Source organism: Leucopleurus acutus, assembly GCF_964270905.1.
Source record: "Leucopleurus acutus genome assembly, chromosome: 4".
Taxonomy (NCBI): domain Eukaryota; kingdom Metazoa; phylum Chordata; class Mammalia; order Artiodactyla; family Delphinidae; genus Leucopleurus; species Leucopleurus acutus.
The window spans coordinates 33,393,139-33,411,669 of NC_139146.1; the positions used below are offsets into that span (position 1 = coordinate 33,393,139).

At 37.3% G+C, this 18,531-nt stretch overlaps 1 protein-coding gene across 2 annotated transcripts in view; it reads left to right on the forward strand.

Annotated features, from left to right (window-relative positions):
* TBCK (TBC1 domain containing kinase) overlaps nt 1-18,531 on the forward strand; it is a 231,941-nt gene that overhangs the window by 200,550 nt on the left and 12,860 nt on the right. For both annotated transcript variants that reach the window (XM_082838412.1, XM_082838411.1), the window contains one exon: nt 3,954-4,113. In XM_082838412.1, the coding sequence (XP_082694538.1) occupies nt 3,954-4,113 (160 nt within the window). The remainder of the gene's footprint in view (nt 1-3,953; nt 4,114-18,531) is intronic.

Sequence of the window (18,531 nt, forward strand, 5' to 3'; positions counted from 1 at the left end):
TCTGTCCAATTAACACAAAATGTACAGAATATATTCTGTGCTCATTTTTCAAACACCTAATATTTTATTATGATTATGAAAGACTCAGAAAGTTAAAAATAGTATTCATCTGCCTACCTTTACAGTATAATCTGACAGCCTCTCATGTGTTTAGAAATTGCCTTCTGCTTCATCATATGATGTTTGTGTCACATGAGAATTTCTAATGTAGGCAGTGAAATGTAAATAATCACCAAGGAAACAAGATCCTTAAATAACTGAAATTGTCTTCATTGTCCAACTTACTTAAAAAGAAAATGTTCATTGTAAATATATTAATGTGTAACTAGGCCAGTCTCGTTCTCCTCTGCTATTTGCCAGTCTCACAGTTAAGGATAGCTATTTACAGGTTTGACCACCCTGTCTACAAGCATTTGTGCTTACCCAATCTTATTTGCACTAGAATTTTTATGACAAGAGTGTTCTTGGATGAGTGCTTTTATATGTCTTCCAGGATTTTTTTGCTTGAACTAAACTAAGAATAGGGGAAGTATGGTTTAAGACATTTTTTTCTTTTGTGTCTTATCTTCCAAAGTGTTAAAATAGCCTGAAAAATGTTTGAAAAAGTTTTGCATTTTGGATTATAACTTTTCTCTTACCCAAAAGACTCTGTTGCAATCTTACTTTGTCAAGCATTTTAACATTTAATCTAGTGGTTTTTTAAAAAACACCAAACCCTAAAGCACAAAAGAAAATTCTAGGATAAGTTTATGACATACTTGTATGACATACTAAAGTGTTCTTTAAAAGCACATAATAAATTCGTGATATTGAACCCACAAAATCATCTAGATGTTTATCTATGATTTTAGATACAGATATTAGATATCGGGTATTTGGATACAGATGGGTACTATTTTTAAACCAAATATTTATAGAATTTATCTTGTAAAATAAATAATTTTATTTCTAGAGTCATTAATTTTTTAACATCTGGCTGAATAAAATATATATAGAAGGCACTCAAATGCGATTTTACATTGTTAAGCTTAACACAGTCTGAGCATTGTCTTTTATCTTTTATTTTGATTTTGAAGGGAGAGAATCTAACTGGCTCAGCCTATCTGACACAGGATATCAGCCTGTGTCAGATGTCCACCTTCACTCATCCCCTCCCTCCTATCCTGTCAGTCCTGATCGTGGCAGGATCACCTGATACAAACATGACAGCCTAGGGTCACCCTTTCATCAGGGTCAGTAGTTGAGCTCCTTTCAAACAAGAAGGTGGGAGGTGGGCAGGCAGTGCAGACATGTCTGCTAGAGCATTTGACTAGTATAGATTTGTATTGCTTTTGGTATTCAAAAAGCACTAGAAAGGAAAAATGTTCATGGTTGATACTGGCTGTTTGATAAACACAGAAAGTCTCTCTGCCAGTTGATTCAGACTAGCAGATGTAGATATATTTGCTGAGAATAATTGAGTTGTTAGGTTCAGAGTTTCTGAAAAATCAATTATTTTTATTTTAAGATATGTCCTTATTGAAGATTAAAGTGCTGTCGGAGTAATTATATGGTGAGTACAAAGTCATTTCTGTTCATGAAAACTGCAGTTGATATTTTGAGTATTGAGTAATTATAAATGTTTGAAAAACTAGTGCTGTTGAAATTCAAGGGCGATCTCCTTATGATCATAAATTCTCTGTTCATTCTAGAAGACTCTAATTAAACAGTATACACTGGAATGATAATATTTATTCTACCTCTCATTTCATTTTTCAGAACTTTTTATGTCCTTTCCCTCATTATTAATGCCAGATGCCTTCTTTAAAGAAGAAAGGATGAAGCAACAGCTGACTAGAAATTTAAGATACATGTTCAACCTCCACCATCATTCTTGAGAGTAGGAGCCTCAAATTTCTCCTCTCTCCATTAATGAGGGAAAAAGAAAGACAGAAAAACAAGAGAAGTAGTATTCTAAAGGTGAACCTACAAACTGGGGCAACTGAGAAACTGTCATGTCAATAAATAATTATAATTTTCCCCCTTCTACAGGAATGACAAATGAGTCTTTTTGGGGGGTTGGGGGAATATTCGTTGCTTGTGACATAACTTTTTAAAACTCTACGACTTTTCCATTTTGTAAAGAACACATCTAAAGTGGAAGTTTAGGGGAAAATGCTTCTATTGAACACAAACATCTCTTCATGGTCGTTATCAGTGATTGTTAGGGAAGAGATGAGATACTGCCTACATGTCTTACAAACTAATCTTTACATTCACTCCCCTTCTAACCTTTCTCCACATTGTTGCCAAAGTGCAAATGTGATCTGTTACTTGTCTGCTTAAAATACTTTCTGATTTTCATTGCTCTAGGATAAAGACCAATATTAACAACATGATCTGCAAGGCCCTGTATGATCTGGCCTCTGCATCCATTTCCAGGCTCATCTTATCTCATGCTGTCTTTGTTCTCTACACCAGTACTGGCCTTCCTTCCTTTCTCCTGGTTGGTCATGTTCCTCCCCAATATATGCCTGACATTTCTGCCTGAAAATGTTTGTCCTTTCCGCCACCCTATACCACCTCCATTCCATCCTGTTGCCTAATTAACTTTTATTAATTATTCATATTTTACCTCGGCCATCACTCAGTTCCTTAGTGGAAACCTTCCCTGTCCTCCCCAAATTGATATATCCTACCAAAGCATCATATACATCTCTTTCAGAGCAGTTTTCGCAGTTTTTATTTTATGCTTTTTTGAAAAGTTATTTGATTAATAATAATATTTCAGAATCTTCCTCTACAGACTCTATATGAAGAATCATCTTTTTAATTTCACTTTTTAAAATTGTACTTTTTAATTACTTTTGAAGGAATATTTTTTTCTTTAAGATCTTATGATATTTCTAAATATTTTAAGCTTAAGCTTTTAATTCCAAAATTACAAGTAATAGTCAATGAAATCATTAAAACCCTTCTAAAGTACAAATATAGTAAAACATCACCCCCTTTAGAGAACATAAAATTGGAAAGAATGGAAATAGCTAAGTTTACTTGAGAAATAAACCAACAACAGAAATGTTTCCAGCCAGTGCTAATGACCTCTAACAATTCTAAATAGAGTCCCATTTAGCAGTTGCTTGCCCAGAGTAGATAAGCTTTTGCATTATCAAGTTACATCTGAGAATATCCATTTGGCTATATTTCAGATCTTTAAAATAATCATAATAATAGTAATGAACTGAAAACCATGAATATTGTACAAGCTGTGTGACTGCCATTTATTTGTTGCATTCTGATCACTTTCACAATACTTCATTTAATCAGGAAAGTCTTCTTTATATCTTTGGCTAGTCTTCTTCCTTTCACTTGTTCATTGCATTTTCACATTTAACTTTTTTTTCTGCAGAGGTGCCTTACGTTGTTTAAATAAAATACTCGTGAGCATGGAAGATGTTTAGAACTGTCAAATGTTCAGAAAAAAAAAAGAAAAAAGTAAAACTGATGAATAACTGAAGTAGTAATTAGTAAAAGTTTATTGTGCACACACCAAAAGACAGTTTGCAAACCAGGAGCGGTGGAACCAAAACATGGAGTGAGGCTCCGAGGTATATTGTTAAAAAGCAGCAGTGACTATTTTTCAGCAATTGGTTACAATATTAGAATTTTCTTAAAGGGAATTGGTTAGTGATCATCTCATATCAATTTAGGGGAACAATTTAAGTTTCACTTATGATTTTCAGAGATATAAATAAGTGACCCAGGTCAAGTTAGCCTCACTTGTCTTGCAAAATAAGCTAAATCTTCACTTGTATGATTAAACTGGTTTCGTCTGCTCAGACTTTTCAAGTCTGGTCTCCATTTGTGTTTGATTTTAATGGTACTGTCTTCTGAGAATCAATTACCTCTGTGAGCTTCTGTCACACATTCAAGTCTGCACACAAATAAATGTTTTCCTTAACTTTTTTTCTCAGTTTTATTCGGGGTCACATTTCAGGCAGCATCAACATTCCATTCAGCACCGCGTTTACTGCGGAAGGGGAGCTTACCCAAGGACCTTACACTGCCATGCTCCAGAGCTTCAAAGGGAAGGTCATTGTCATCGTGGGGAATGTGGCAAAGCACACAGCAGAGGTAAGTGTACGCAGAAATGTCATATGACATCATGATGAGCTTTTTACCTGCCCACTGTAACAGATTGTCTAAAAGTGTTTCTTCAGAAGCTGGTTGCATATCAAATGAGCTTTGAAGATCTGTCTATAGTCTTATATAAAAGAGATTGTCTACCTTTTCCCAGTAAAAGAATTCAAGCTTTTTTCCTCATTGTGCAGCATCAGGGTCAATACTAAGCTTAGGAAACTTTTCAATTCCTTCCATTGTAGAAAAACACTGGGGCTTGATTAGAGGTTGTGAAAGCTGACCATGATAGAATTTGTTGTATTTGGGGGTTTTGTTTACTATAGGCTCAAAGCTTTATGATGATAGAGAATTCAGGAAGGATATCAACTTTCAAATATGAGGACTATGAAACAATAAAATGACCTCGCTCTCTTCTGGCTATGTTCTTAAACATTTTGAAAAATAAAACAAAGAGTAGCTTTTGGAGGTCAAAAACATCACCTTTATTTTTTATAAAAGGCAAGTTAGAGAATAGGGAGTATGAGAACCAAAGGGGCTTGTTTACAAATCCCCCTGTCAAACTTATCAAAATGTACATTTTGAATATGCATGTTGTTATATGTCGATCATAGCTCAGTAAAGTTGTTTTAAAAAAACGTATCTAGATGTAGGCAACATTAATAAACCAGAACAGGCCCTTTTTCTAAAAGGACGGAAGAATCTGCCCCTGGCAAAGTAACAGAGATAGTTTCCTCCCTGCAGATAGCTTATGCAAATAAACTGAGTAATCCAGAATGGTGATCAATGGAAATATAGTCAAGTAAGAACTTTAAGACTTTTGGTCCTAGACCATTTTAAGCATCCAATAATCCTTGTCTCAGAAGTACAGAGCTAATGGTAGTATTGGCTTTTGTTTGTTTGGTTGGTTTTGGTTTTGGTTTTTTTTTTTTTTTGCGGTAAACGGGCCTCTCACTGTTGCGGCCTCTCCCATTGCGGAGCACAGGCTCCGGATGCGCAGGCTCAGCGGCCATGGCTCACAGGCCCAGCCACTCCACGGCATGTGGGATCTTCCTGGACCGGGGCACGAACCTGTGTCCCCTGCATCAGCAGGCGGACTCTCAACCACTGCGCCACCAGGGAAGCCCGGTAGTATTGGCTTTTGACACTAAATTAAAGCCATCCTTGATGAAGAAGCTTAATTGACCAAACTAAAGCATATCTGAGTGGATATTAGCTATAAATCTTAAATCACTCCCCTTCTTTTACATAACTGTATCTGGTGTCTGACAGGGAATAATCTAAATATACCTGTTTCAGAGAAAGTATAGTAAATGACTAATATGCAATTTTAATAAGTAAATGAGGACATTTTAGAACTAAAGCCATGGTATCTGAATTACTTTGATGTAAGTTTATTATCATTATTATTATTTTACTACCACCACAGTACTGCTGCTGCTACATTAATCTGTATTGTCATATCATTCCAATGAAAAATATCCATTTTCAATTACAATGCATATCAATACATTCAACCCATAGAAATACTGTTGAGAATCACATATTTCCGGATTCCCCATAATATATAGCCTTAGGAAGAAATCTTTACGGTGATAATAATCCCAGTTATTGACTGGTGTTTGTGTGCTAAGCACCGTGATAAGTACTTTCATATGTAATCTCTTCTTATTCTTCATAACAATTCTATGAGGGAGGCATTATTGATTCATATTTTATGTATGAGGAAAACTGAGACTCAGAGTTTATCTAATTTGTTTATGTCAGAGCCAGGGCTGCAACATGAGTCTATATGACTCTAAGCCATACCCTTAACTCAGTGAGCAAGTAAGGCTTTTGAGTCTGAATGCTGCCGTTTGTCCTGTTTTTTAAAAATAGACTTGTTCTGATTTTTCACAGATCACAATAGTTACTCCCAGGGTATGAACCCAAGGCCTGAAATAAACATTTATGCTCTAAGTGCTAACAGGCTTAAGCCTCTACTTTCATGAAGCATTCACCATTTGGAAGATGTATCTAATAAGTGGACCTGTATAACTGAATCTTCTTAAATATGTCAAATGTTTCCAAACATCCCACTCATTGTATTAATCTCCAGATTTATGTTTATTCTGATTTTACTTTATCATAAAGGTCAAAACACATATACAAATAAAAGGATAACTCATTTCTTTCATTAAATAACAAATTATAAACCGTTTGTCATGTTGTGAAATGCTAGTCTATCACAGTGTGAATAAATTTAAAAGTTCAACATATGAAGGAAATCTGGAAGCAAGACTATTTAGATGAAGTAATAACAGTATTTGAAAATAATGGTAATAAGTGAAGACCCATCACATTCTGAATAAATTAGCCAACGTCTTGCTTGTCAGAAACCAGATGCTATCATGAACAGTTCCTTCTTCCTCAAACTCTCCATGATTATTCATGCTTGTAGACAAGTGACTGAGCAAATTGTATGCTCAGTTATTAATGCTTCAATCCAACATCAGGAAGTAATTTTTGAGAAACAGTTTTAAATATCTGTATAGAGATGTGTCAACTGAAAAAAATGTACAGTCTAAAATTTGAGAATTATCTTTTATTCAGTGGACTTACTGAGGACTTAAGCTGGGGATATAGCCTCTCGGATAGCTCTAAGGGACTGTTCCAAAGAGATAAGGGAGGAGCCAGGGTATATAGGACTTTTTGCTAAGAAAAAAAATGTAGTTGAACATCAAAAGATTATTGCTAATCACAAAAACAGACATCTCAAGTTAATGATTTTAGTGCTTTTCTGTGTATGGGAAGATGCAAGAGTCTGGGCTTATTGAAATTATTCCTTTGATATGCATCTTAACTGCCTTGGGCCACTATTCTGTTTTTCTCCATCCTGAATTCCCCTCAGGGTGCATCATCAGAGGCTGCTGCAGTGGCTAATGGCTTTATGGCTGCAACATTCTTTGTTTACTGAAATGGCTGGTGACATTCTTTATCCACAGATGTACATTTTTTTTAATATAAATTTTATTTATTTATTTTTGGCTGTGTTGGGTCTCCCTTGCTGTGGGTGGGCTTTCTCTAGTTGCGGCAAGGGGGGGCTACTTTTCGTTAGGGTGCACTGGCTTCTCACTGCAGTGGCTTCTCTTGTTGCAGAGCACAGGCTCTAGGCACTTGGGCTTCAATAGTTGTGGCCCGGTGGCTCAGTAGTTGTGGCTTGTGGGTTCTAGAGCACAGGCTCAGTAGTTGTGGTGCACGGGCTTAGTTGCTCCGCAGCATGTGGGATCTTCCTGGACCAGGGATTGAACCTGTGTCCCCTGCACTGGCAGGCAGACTCTTAACCACTGCACCACCAGGAAAGTCACACAGATGTACTTTTAATAATTTTTCTCATCATGGGGCTAAAGAGAACTTTAGATATTCATTTGCTTATATTGTTCCATCATCTTTTTGTCTGCTGTACAGATCTGTATGACTTTACTAATGCTTCTTCCCCTCCTCACCCTCCCTTTAAGTTGGAAGCATCTAACTTAAAGCATATTTACTGAATTCTACTGTGTGTCCATGGTTGTACTGGATATCCTCCATTTGCCCCACCTCCCATCATAGATCCATTCTCCACACTTCTTCACCCTGCTCTCTGCCCTAGATGGCTGACCTTCATGTCTTCTGGCTTCCAGTTGTTGAGCTTATGGGGAGCTCTGACAAGTTATGGGAAGGAGGGAGGTCAGGATATTTATCCCCCTGGATCCTTCCCTCAAAATTTTCTCGGTTTTGCTGTGTTCCTCTACTAAAGGTTAACACTGCTCTCCAGTAAGCCTTCTCTACACCACTCTCTTTCCAGCCCCCGGTCCCTTTAGCTCTAGGGGTGGCAACAGCTCTGCTTTTTGGTAGTGCAGGTTTACTACACCATCCCTTATGGTTCTCTTACATCCCACCCATACCCTTGTAATTAATCTCATTGTAAGTAAAACCCCCTCAATTTATCCTCAGGGCTTGTTGGAACCCTGACTGTTACAAGGATACTATTTAAATGTATGATTTTTTAGTCAGACTACATTATCTGCTCTGTTCTGTTTCTTACTAGCTGTTAATTTGTGCAAATTGCTTAACTTCTCCAAGTCACCACTGATTCCTTTATAAGATGGGGAAAATAATACTTACCTCTTGGCATTGATGTGAAGATTTCAGATTTGGCAATAAGGTTCAGAACAAAGCCTGATAGTTATAGGCACTCAGTTGATTTCACCTATTAATTTTATTTTCCAGCACTATAATTTGCATATATGTGAATTTAATAAGTACTGCTTTATGTATGACGATAGTATAAAAGTTCTGGAGTTTGGGAGTAACATCAGCAATATGGCAGAGTGGGCAGCTCTAATCTCCCATTCCTCCACAGAAACACTGAAAACAAGTAGAATCTGTACTTTGTTGAATAGAAGTGGCAAAAGCAGGCATCCTTGTCTTCTTTCTGACCTCAGGGGAAAAACTTTCAATCTTTCACCATTGAATATGATGTTAGTTGGATTTTTTTCATATATAGCTTTTGCCACATTAAGGAAATTCTCTTCTACTTCTAGTTCATTGAGTGTTTTTATCATGGAATGGTGTTGAATTTTATTAAATGTTTTTTCTGCATCAATGGAGATGATTATAATTATGATTTTCCCTCCCTTCTATGAATGCGGTATATTATGTTGATTGATTTTCTCAAATGTTTAACTATCCTTGCATTCCTAGTGTAAATTCCATTTAGTCATGGTGCATAATCCTTTCAATAGGCTCCTAAATTCAGTTTGCTAGTATTTTGTTGAAGTTTTTACATCACTACTCATCAGTGGTATTTGTAGTTTTCTTTTCTTGCAGTGTCTTGGTCTGGCTTTGGTAGAAGAGTAATGCTGATTTGTAGCATGAGTTAAGAAGTGTTCTCTCCTCTTCAGTTTGTTGGAAGGGTTTGAGAAGAATTGGTGTTACTTCTAGCCAGAGCAATTAGGCAAGAAAAAAAAATAAAAGGTATCAAAATTGAACATGTGTTAGTTTCCTAGGGCTGCCATTAAAAATAACACAAACTGGGTGGCTTAATGCAACATGGATCTAGACGCTAGAAGTCTGAAATCAAGGTGTCAGCCATGTTCCTTCTGAGGCTCTGGGTGGAATCTTTCTTTGCCTTTTCCAGCTTCTGGTGGTGGCCAGCAATCCTTACCACCCACAAAATGGTAGAAAATATTTGTAAATTATATATCTAATAAGGATTATTATCAGAATACAAAATCAACAGACAAACATTAGTTATATTTCTATTCATTAACAACTCCTATAACTCAACAACAAAAAGACAACCAAATTTTTAAGTGGGCAAATATTTAGACATTTTAGACATTTCTCTGAAGAAGGTATACAAATGTCCAATAAGCACATGAAAAATACCTGACATCATTAGTCATTAGGGAAACACAGATCAAAGCCACAGTGAGCTACCACTTCACACCCAAGTGTTGGCAAGAATGTGGAGAAATTGGAACCCTGGTGCATGACTAGGGGAATGTAAAGTGATGCAACTTATGTAGGAAACAGTTTAATAGTTTAGCTATTCCTTCAAAATGTAAACATAGAATTATCATATTACCAGCAATTCCACTCCTAGGTAAATACCCAAAAGAATTGAAAACATGGGCTCAAACAGAGACTTGTATGCCAGTGTTCATAGCAGCATTATTTACAATGGCCAAAGGTGGAAACAACCCAAGTGTCCCCCAACAGATGAATGAACAAAATGTGGTATATACATATAATGTGATATTTTTCAGCCGTAAAAAAGGAGTGAAGTTCTGATACAAGCTACAACATGGATGAACCTTGAAAACAGTTTAAATAAGCCAGACACAAAAGGACAAATATTCTATGATTCCCCTTGTGTAAAATATCTAAAATAGGCAAATTCATGGAGACAGAAAGTAAATTAGTGCTATTAGGGGCTGGCTGGGGGATGGGAGAATGGGAGTTTTTGCTTAATGGGTACGGAGTTTCTGTTTGGAATGATAAAGAAATTTGGAAATGACCAGTGGTAATGGTTATATAACATTGTGAATTTACTTAATGCCACTGAATTGTACACCTAAAAATGGTTTAAATGGAAAATTTCATGTTATAAATTTTTATTTTGACTTTTTTTAAGTTCTAGGGTTTGATGTCTTCAGGATACCCCACTGTCCCTAATTCATCTAAGCCCTACAATTTTTAGTCAAACAGTAGTGGAGGATCTTTCATGAGAGCTGTTCTGATCAGGTCTCATCTTTTTCCTCTGTGGGTATTAAAAACAAAAACAAAACAGTGATTTCCAAGCAAGTAGCAGCTTTTCTTCTAAGCTGAAATCAGTGCACTGCAACTGGCACAGTCCTATTTTGAAAAGATTAAGAAAGCCATAGTTGAATACTGTGAGAAGAAAGCAGAGATGCCAATTCTAGTCGGTATGGTTACAGATTATCTTTACAAATTTTTATGATTTTTATGTCAAACCCATATTTGGACTTGGGAATTTTCTGTTTGCAAAATGGTAGGCACTGATTGTAATTTTTCTAGTTTTACATCTTCTCTTAAAACCTAGTAATAAAGTTAGACTGAAAATTCAACAAATGAAAATATTAAATGAAATCAAGTATAGTTCAATAAAAGGAAAAGCTCTCAATATTGGATTTACAAGTAGCAAAATATTGAACAACTTGAGAATAAACGAACCACTTGTCTAGAATATGATAGTATTAAAATCACTCATTTGACATACAAATTAGATCTAGAGTATTTTTGTAATACAAATATGAAGGAAGTACTCTACAATGACCAGATGTATTGAATGTATTATCTAAAATCACATAGAAGACAGAACAAATCTGAGAAATACTGCTTATTCATGTACCTGAAAAACTATATATAATCGGAAGATATACTATACTCTTTTAATTATGTATTCATTAACTATTTTTCCTGTAATTACAACGGATTAGCAACTTTTTGCTATGAGATGCCTTCTTTACAATTACCACTTCATAAGACTTTTGTTTGGGGCCTAGCTCCCACATTAAGTACATCAAAAACTTTTAGAATCTGCCATTTCTTATCTGGATAAAACATTGCTCCCCCCCAGAATAGGGCAAAAAAAGGAGGACTACCAAGATTTTAGTTTAATTAGGATTCCACGTAGAGGCGTCTTCATACCAGACTTAAGTCCTGCTAAATCTCACTTGTCAGTTAATCTTTAATTCACCTTACCCTTCAGGTTGAACAAAGCAGTGAGGCATTATAGAATCAAGCATATCCAGATATTTTGTGAACAAAGTTATGTCAGCGTCAAGGAAATTTAGATAGTCTCAGGTGAGTGGAATCCCTAGTCTCTGAAATGTATACTGTTGTTCCAAGGGTGGGTCAGATTTTGTGCTGATCCTTGCTGCTGTATAGTCAAGTGTAGTTTGACAAGCCAAACTAATACAGATTGCATCTGTTGCTAGGGTTTACGGGAGTAGGAAGACCTCTGCCTCAAAACAAGGATAAAGTCAATTCAGGCTTTGTGTCACATTTAAATGAAAAACATGGCAAGGTCTCACTCTTGTCTTCTTGCAGAGATAATCGTCTTTTTTGAAACTCACATGAGAAACTGCATCTTCAATTGCTAAACTAGAATTAGACTCCCTGGGCATACAAGGGAAACTTGCTGAATTCATCTCAGAGAGCAAGTGTATAAATCTAAGAATTAAGGTTATAACTATTCAGATCAATAGGGAGAGGCAGAGGTAGTCTACCATCCATATCATGGATTAAATGAACCCAGAGGACAGTTCATTGTTATCTCCTTGAGCAGATTACTCAGATTTAAAGGAAATTTTGATCTTTAGCATTAATCAAATATTATTTATGGGCAAACGTATGACTTGTTTTGATACTCCTAGCAACCGTTACTCACACTGCCCTACTACCAACCTAAGATCAAAGTTACATATATCTCGGCTTGACAAAACATGATGGTGAATCCACCTCTTTCCTAGAAGTAAATTATATTTAGCGAGAATGATGATTTAGCACAACAGCATGCTTTAAAGTGTTATTGGGTTATACTATTTTCTCCGCTGTGGAAAAGTAATGTAGTAGGATCCAACTCTTGAGCTAGTGATGGGTCTCAGACAGGAAAATGACCAACAACATTCACCAGAGCAAAATGAAACTCCAAATGGTGTTTACTTTCAGTGAGTCCTTTCAGCAGTACATCATAATGCTATGTTAGTCACTGAAACACATGAGACTTTAAAAATAATTACTTTCTATCTAGATTATATTTAGTGGTTATGAGACCACAAGCATTTCATCACTGATAGTGTATCGCATCAAAAGATTATCTAAGAAAGAAATTGAAGGAATCTTTGCATTTCACTTTGACTTGTCAACAACCCCTTGGAAAATATTAGGAACAGCTCATCTTACTCTTAAAATGTTATATTCTTGGCATGAAATCAGTGCTTTTCTTTTGTCATTGGAAGAAATCTGAGAACATAAGAGCCAGTTGCAGTAATAAGCCATGTGTGTTATTATTCTTTTCTTTAAAACAAAACAAAGCAAAACTGAAAAAACAAAAGAGCAGAACATAAATACTTCTGAATAACATTTGAGTCAGAAGCCTACACAAGAGATGATATTTGTGGCAATTTTATAACTAAACATTGTGAGTAGCTGATGCTTTCTACCCTTGGCATGTAAGGATTAAATTTAAAATATGACATCTGTTTTCAAATGAAAATAATCAGGTTTATAATAAGCAAGGCATAACATTGCGGCTATTTTAAAAAATAAGATAATACTCCATTTGTGTTCATTTACATTTCCCTGGAGGCCAAGGTTATTTGGCTTTCGGATGTTAGGTTGGAAGTTAATTTGTACTGCGGTAAGAGAAGGCTTCCGCCCTCTAGTCCCGCCTCATTACTTCCTGGATCCCTTAACCAAGCTAAACCAAATTTTGTGATACTGTGATGATCACTCGTAGCCCTTACCTTTTGCCAGTCCCTTTTTCTCTCTCTAGCTGTCTTCTTCCTCTTTTTGCTCAAGCTTTTCCCCTAGTTTTTGGCCTCAGGCATCTGAGGTTATCCTACGCCAGGTGTGTGCTCAAAGGGGACCAAATGACTCTGAAAACACTTTAAACCAATTCAGCACATGTGTTATCCCTATAGTAAATTTCTCTAGCTCCAGATAGTATCTGCCTAGCTTGTCAGATTAATATAATACTTTTAACTACTTTGTATGAGATCGTCTACCTGTCAGAAAACATTAGTCCTCTTTATAGTTGTATCTTAAGCATGTTGATAAAGAATAGGAAGTGAATCTCCTTTATAAGTTCCAAATATGCAAAGAATTCTTTCTTGGTCTTGTTATACCTGTAAGTACTGGGTATGGTTAAACTTGGCTTTTTTCCTGACTTTTTCCTTGCCTTCTTGTCAGCAAATGTTTTGGTCTGTGGTTTTATATCAGATTATAAGGAAACATTTTAGATATTAATGCAACTTGAACACAGTAGACATCATATGAGGCTTAAAAGTTACAGTGAGGGCTTCCCTGGTGGCGCAGTGGTTGAGAGTCCGCCTGCCGATGCAGGGGACACGGGTTCGTGCCCCGGCACGGGAGGATCCCGCATGCCGCGGTGCGGCTGGGCCCGTGAGCCATGGCCGCTGAGCCTGCACGTCCGGAGCCTGTGCTCCACAACGGCAGAGGCCACAGCGGTGAGAGGCCCGCGTACTGCAAAAAAAAAAAAAAAAAAAAGTTACAGTGAAAACTCTCCTATATAACTCTACATTTGTTAAGTGATGGAGGAGAACTTACTTTAAAAGGTCCATGACCTAAAACCTGTCCTGTAGATTCCCTATTCTCATAACCTTTCAAAAGTTGTGGGAATTAAAAAGCAGTGTAGGAGTTGTGGTAAAGGGAGCCTTAAAACACCTAATCCAGGCTTTGGTTTTTTAACATGTTTATTGGGTGTATTTTATGTATAAGCAATTTTTTAAAAGGCAGAGGGAGCTCATTTCCAATTTTCAGGAAAAACTGCCAAGACATCATCTGAATCTTGTGAGCTCTGGCACCTATATTCATGAACTGTCACAGGATAAAACTTATTTGTCTTAATACATGTTATTCTGTATACCTATCCTGCCCTCCACAGCCCACCATTTAATTCATTACTCCTTACCACAGGAATGTTTGTGACTGAATAAGAAACTAACCATAGTAACTCTCCCTCTTGACCTACAAAGTTTGGGCCTTGGCTGTGATCCATCACAGCCCTAACTGTTTTGAATCTGAATTTTTATTATATACATCCTTTTTAGAGCACAGTATACTGTGTGTAATTTGACCAGTGGCTTGGACACAGTTCTCAATTGTCTAATGTAAACAGAAGTGGATAAATGATTGTTGCTGAAATTCTGGTCGCAAATATCGCAGATCATAGGAAAATGTACCACAAGGCTCATTAGAGCTCCTGATACATGATACTATTAGATGATGGCATTTTAGCAGAAGAGGCTTATCCTCTAATATTGATCTTGGGTGGCCTCGGCCTGCAGCGGCTTGAAGCAGGGTTTCGGTTCCCAGCCAGTGATTGAGGTCAGGTCACGGCAGTGAGCGCACCGAATCCTAGCCACAGTGGTCAGTGACAGGGCCCTGGCCTTACGGCTTTGCAGAAAAAGAATTCCCACAAAGATGGAAAGTAGTGAAACAAGTAAAATATTTATTAGGAAAAAAAGAAGTACAGTACATGTGGATAGACACACGGGCAGACTCAGAGAGAGAGTCACACCCTCGTGGCAGTTTGAATCACTTTTATGTGGGTTTCCTTTGGCCAATTATTTGATTTGCCTGGTTCAAAGTCCATATTTGGTATATCTCAGGATTTTCGCATGTGTGCCTGCACATCTCTTAGCTAAGATGGATTCTACCAAAGAGGCCTATGGGTAGATTTGGCCACTTGACATCACTCCTCTTTTGACCTCCAAGGAGGCTTTCTGCGCATGTATAGTTGGGGAGGCCTCCTGACTTTGAGAATGAGGAATTTATGGTCTCGTTATTTGCTATCTGGGCAGGGCCCAGCCTTCTCTCTCAATTGTCCTGTTATTCCCATCTCGGAGCATCTGTCCACAGGGAACGAACTCAAACCGTTTGCCCTGAGGGCCCATCTACCTCCTGCCTCAATATGAGCCAGTATGTTTTTATGTCATAAAAACAAACTTTTATGTCCTAGCTAAAATGTTTTCTCCTATTTCTTTAACGTCAACTTTTCAGAAAACATCCACATAGCCATTCTTAAGAGAACTTATTTGAAAGTATAAGCTATTGTTAAACACTAAACTGTATATCTACAGAAATATCCCAGTTTGCCATATGCATAAATACTAAGTCACTATCAACTATCATAAATTTTAAAATTAAATGAATTAGCATAAAGGAAAATGTTTAATAGAGCTCATCACGAATTTTAGAAGGTCTTTGAATTAATTAAAATTATATGTAAAGTGTTGTACATATGTGCTATATATACATTTTTAGAGAATAGGTTCATAAGCTTTCTTCTGATTGCCAAAAGTATATAGGACTCAGTAAACTGTAAAAGTCACAAGTATAAATTACTGCTCCAACGTAAAGAGTTCACCATTAATACTGTAAAGCATTAGTTAAAGAGTTCGCCATAAAGAGTTCACCATTAACACTGAAAAGCCCTACCTTACATACCATTTGGGGACAACTCTGCTTTTTTAAGTTTGTATCTATACAATTTCAGGGTGTTGTAAATGGCTCTCCTATTAAAGGATCAATTGGGGAAAGGAAAGAGGAGGAAAGGAGGAAACTAGCTTTATAGTATTTACTATGAATCAAGCACTTACAGATATAATATCTAATTTAAAACTCTCAACAACACTTTAAGTGTACTATTCAAGTGTGTTGTTTCAGATTTAACAAGTGAAGAAAGTAATGTCAAAAAGGCTGAGTGACTTACCCAAGGTCCCACGGCTAACCAGTGGTAGAACCCTGATTTAAACTCTGTATTGTCTAACTACGAAGTTCCCACACTATCATCCATACCACCCAGGCTGTTTGATTGAAATAGTGGATTTTCTCACCATCTTGACTGGTGGAAAAAACTTTATGGAAAATTATTGTTTGTCTTTGCTGTTAAGTAGGTCTGAAATTCTCTCATCTCCACTTCCCAACTGTCTTCACTCAGATCACCAGTATCTCGTGCCTGACCTCCTGCAACTTCCCACTGTCCTTGCCTACAGCCTCCTTCCCCCAGTTCTACCCTACAACCAGTGAGGTTTTTTTTTTTTTTTTTTTTTTTTTTTTTTTTTTTTGCGGTACGCGGGCCTCTCACTGCTGTGGCCTCTCCCGCTGCGGAGCACAGGCTCCGGCTGTGCAGGCTCAGCGGCCATGGCTCACGGGCCCAGCCGCTCCGCGGCATGTGGGATCCTCCCGGACCGGGGCACGAACCCGTGTCCCCTGCATCGGCAGGCAGACTCTCAACCACTGCACCACCAGGGAAGCCCCAGTGAGGTTTTTGAAATGTCAGTCTGGTCATTGTCAGAATGCTTCTATGACTTCCCATTGCCTTCAGAATAAAATACAAACCTTCACCATGGTTTTTGAGGCCCTTCATGATCTGGACTCTGCTTTGTTTTCCAAGCTCACCCTCACTGCTCTTAGATTCCAGCCATAATTAACTACTTGTAGTTCCTTAAATGCTGTCTCTTTGTATTTGTCTCTATTTGAAGCATTCTTCTCATTTCTGTTCACCTGGGTAACTCCCATTTGTCTTGAAAAGCTGTTTATATAGCATTTCTTCATGGAACTCATTCTTAACTCCTCAAGTTTGGGACTAAGTACCCTTCCCAAGTGCTCATAGAAAATCTTTTACTTACTCTTATAGTGGCATTGGGACCGCTATCATATACAGAGTCTCTGTGTGCATTAGATAAAAATCCATCCTTCGTTTAGGGATACACAGCACCATGTAAGTGCGCAAAGCTTGGAAAGGAGAGGATGGGGCTACATTTCATGCTCCACTTACCTCTTTTTTGGGTTCTCTCATATAAGGCACAATTTGTACAACCTTAAATGATGGCTCTGTGTAGCATTTATCAAATGGCATTGTAATCGCCTATCCACTTACCTGCATCTCCTACTAAACTCCAAGCTCACTGAGGACAGGGATTATATTGTATTCATTGTACCCACAGCCCCTAGCATTGTGCCTTTCAAGTAACAAGCATTCAATAAATATCTGATGGTTGAATTAATGACTAAGTTAAGAATGAACACCTGAAAAATAATAGTTTGCAGTAGACAATGCACTTATAGAAATTGGTAAAAAGAAGAAGAAAATAAAAGAAAAAATGCTAATATCAACTACTAGTTTAAGACAAACATTGAGTGCCTACATGATGGAAACTATTATGAGGAAACAGAAATGAGAAAGACAGTCCCTTGCCCTTATAAATCTTGCAATCTAGTTAAGAATATAAGACTGATACAACCAATTAAAATTCAAAGTGGAATGTGTCATGTGCTCTGAGATTTATAGTTAAAGTTTTAGAAAATCAATGAGAAGGAAGGAGTTTCTTCCAGTTAACAGAAGGATTCCTAAAGCTTCACGGAGAAGGTAATAGTAGACCTAGACCTTGTATTATTGGTAGGATTTCAGTAAGAAAAAGTGTTGGGAGGAGGGCCATAGTCAGGAGGCAGCATTCCCAGCAAAGGAAATAACACAGGCTGATTGGAAAGCACAAGGCTTTCCTGTGCTTTTTAGCTACAGATAAAGCTGGAAAGATAGGGGGAGCTTTTGGTTATAGAGGGCCTTAAATGCTATGCTAGGGAGTTTACATTTTAGGAGTGGGGAGCCCTTAAAGGTTTTAAAGAAGGAAAGTGACACTATCAGCTGTATTTTAGAAAGTCATTTGGAAAATTACTTTTAAAGTGTCTCCCATCTCTTTTGCAGTTGATCCCAATGAAATCGAAGTTTTAAAACACCAAGAACCAGAGACCAGTTAAAGAATTTTACTCTCCCTATATTCCCAATCTATTTCAGTGCCAGATTCTTTCCAGATTCTACCTTTAGTTGACCTTCTGTCTCAAGCTTGCAATCTCCCACTGTCTAGTTTCTAAGCCCCCAGTGTCAGCAAAGCTTATGCGGCTGCTGGGAGAAGATGACACCTAGGGGTTTGTCTGAGACTGATAGCCAAAGCTCTGCAACTTTCAAAAGGAGACTCAAGAAATGGCCTCACTGCTTTTATTATATGATTCAAGGCATCTGGTAACATCCTGTCACTATCTTCTCTTACCTTTATTTGGGATACTAAAGGACAGCCTTCTTTCTCATTAACCTTTAACTTAAATATAAATAAATATATG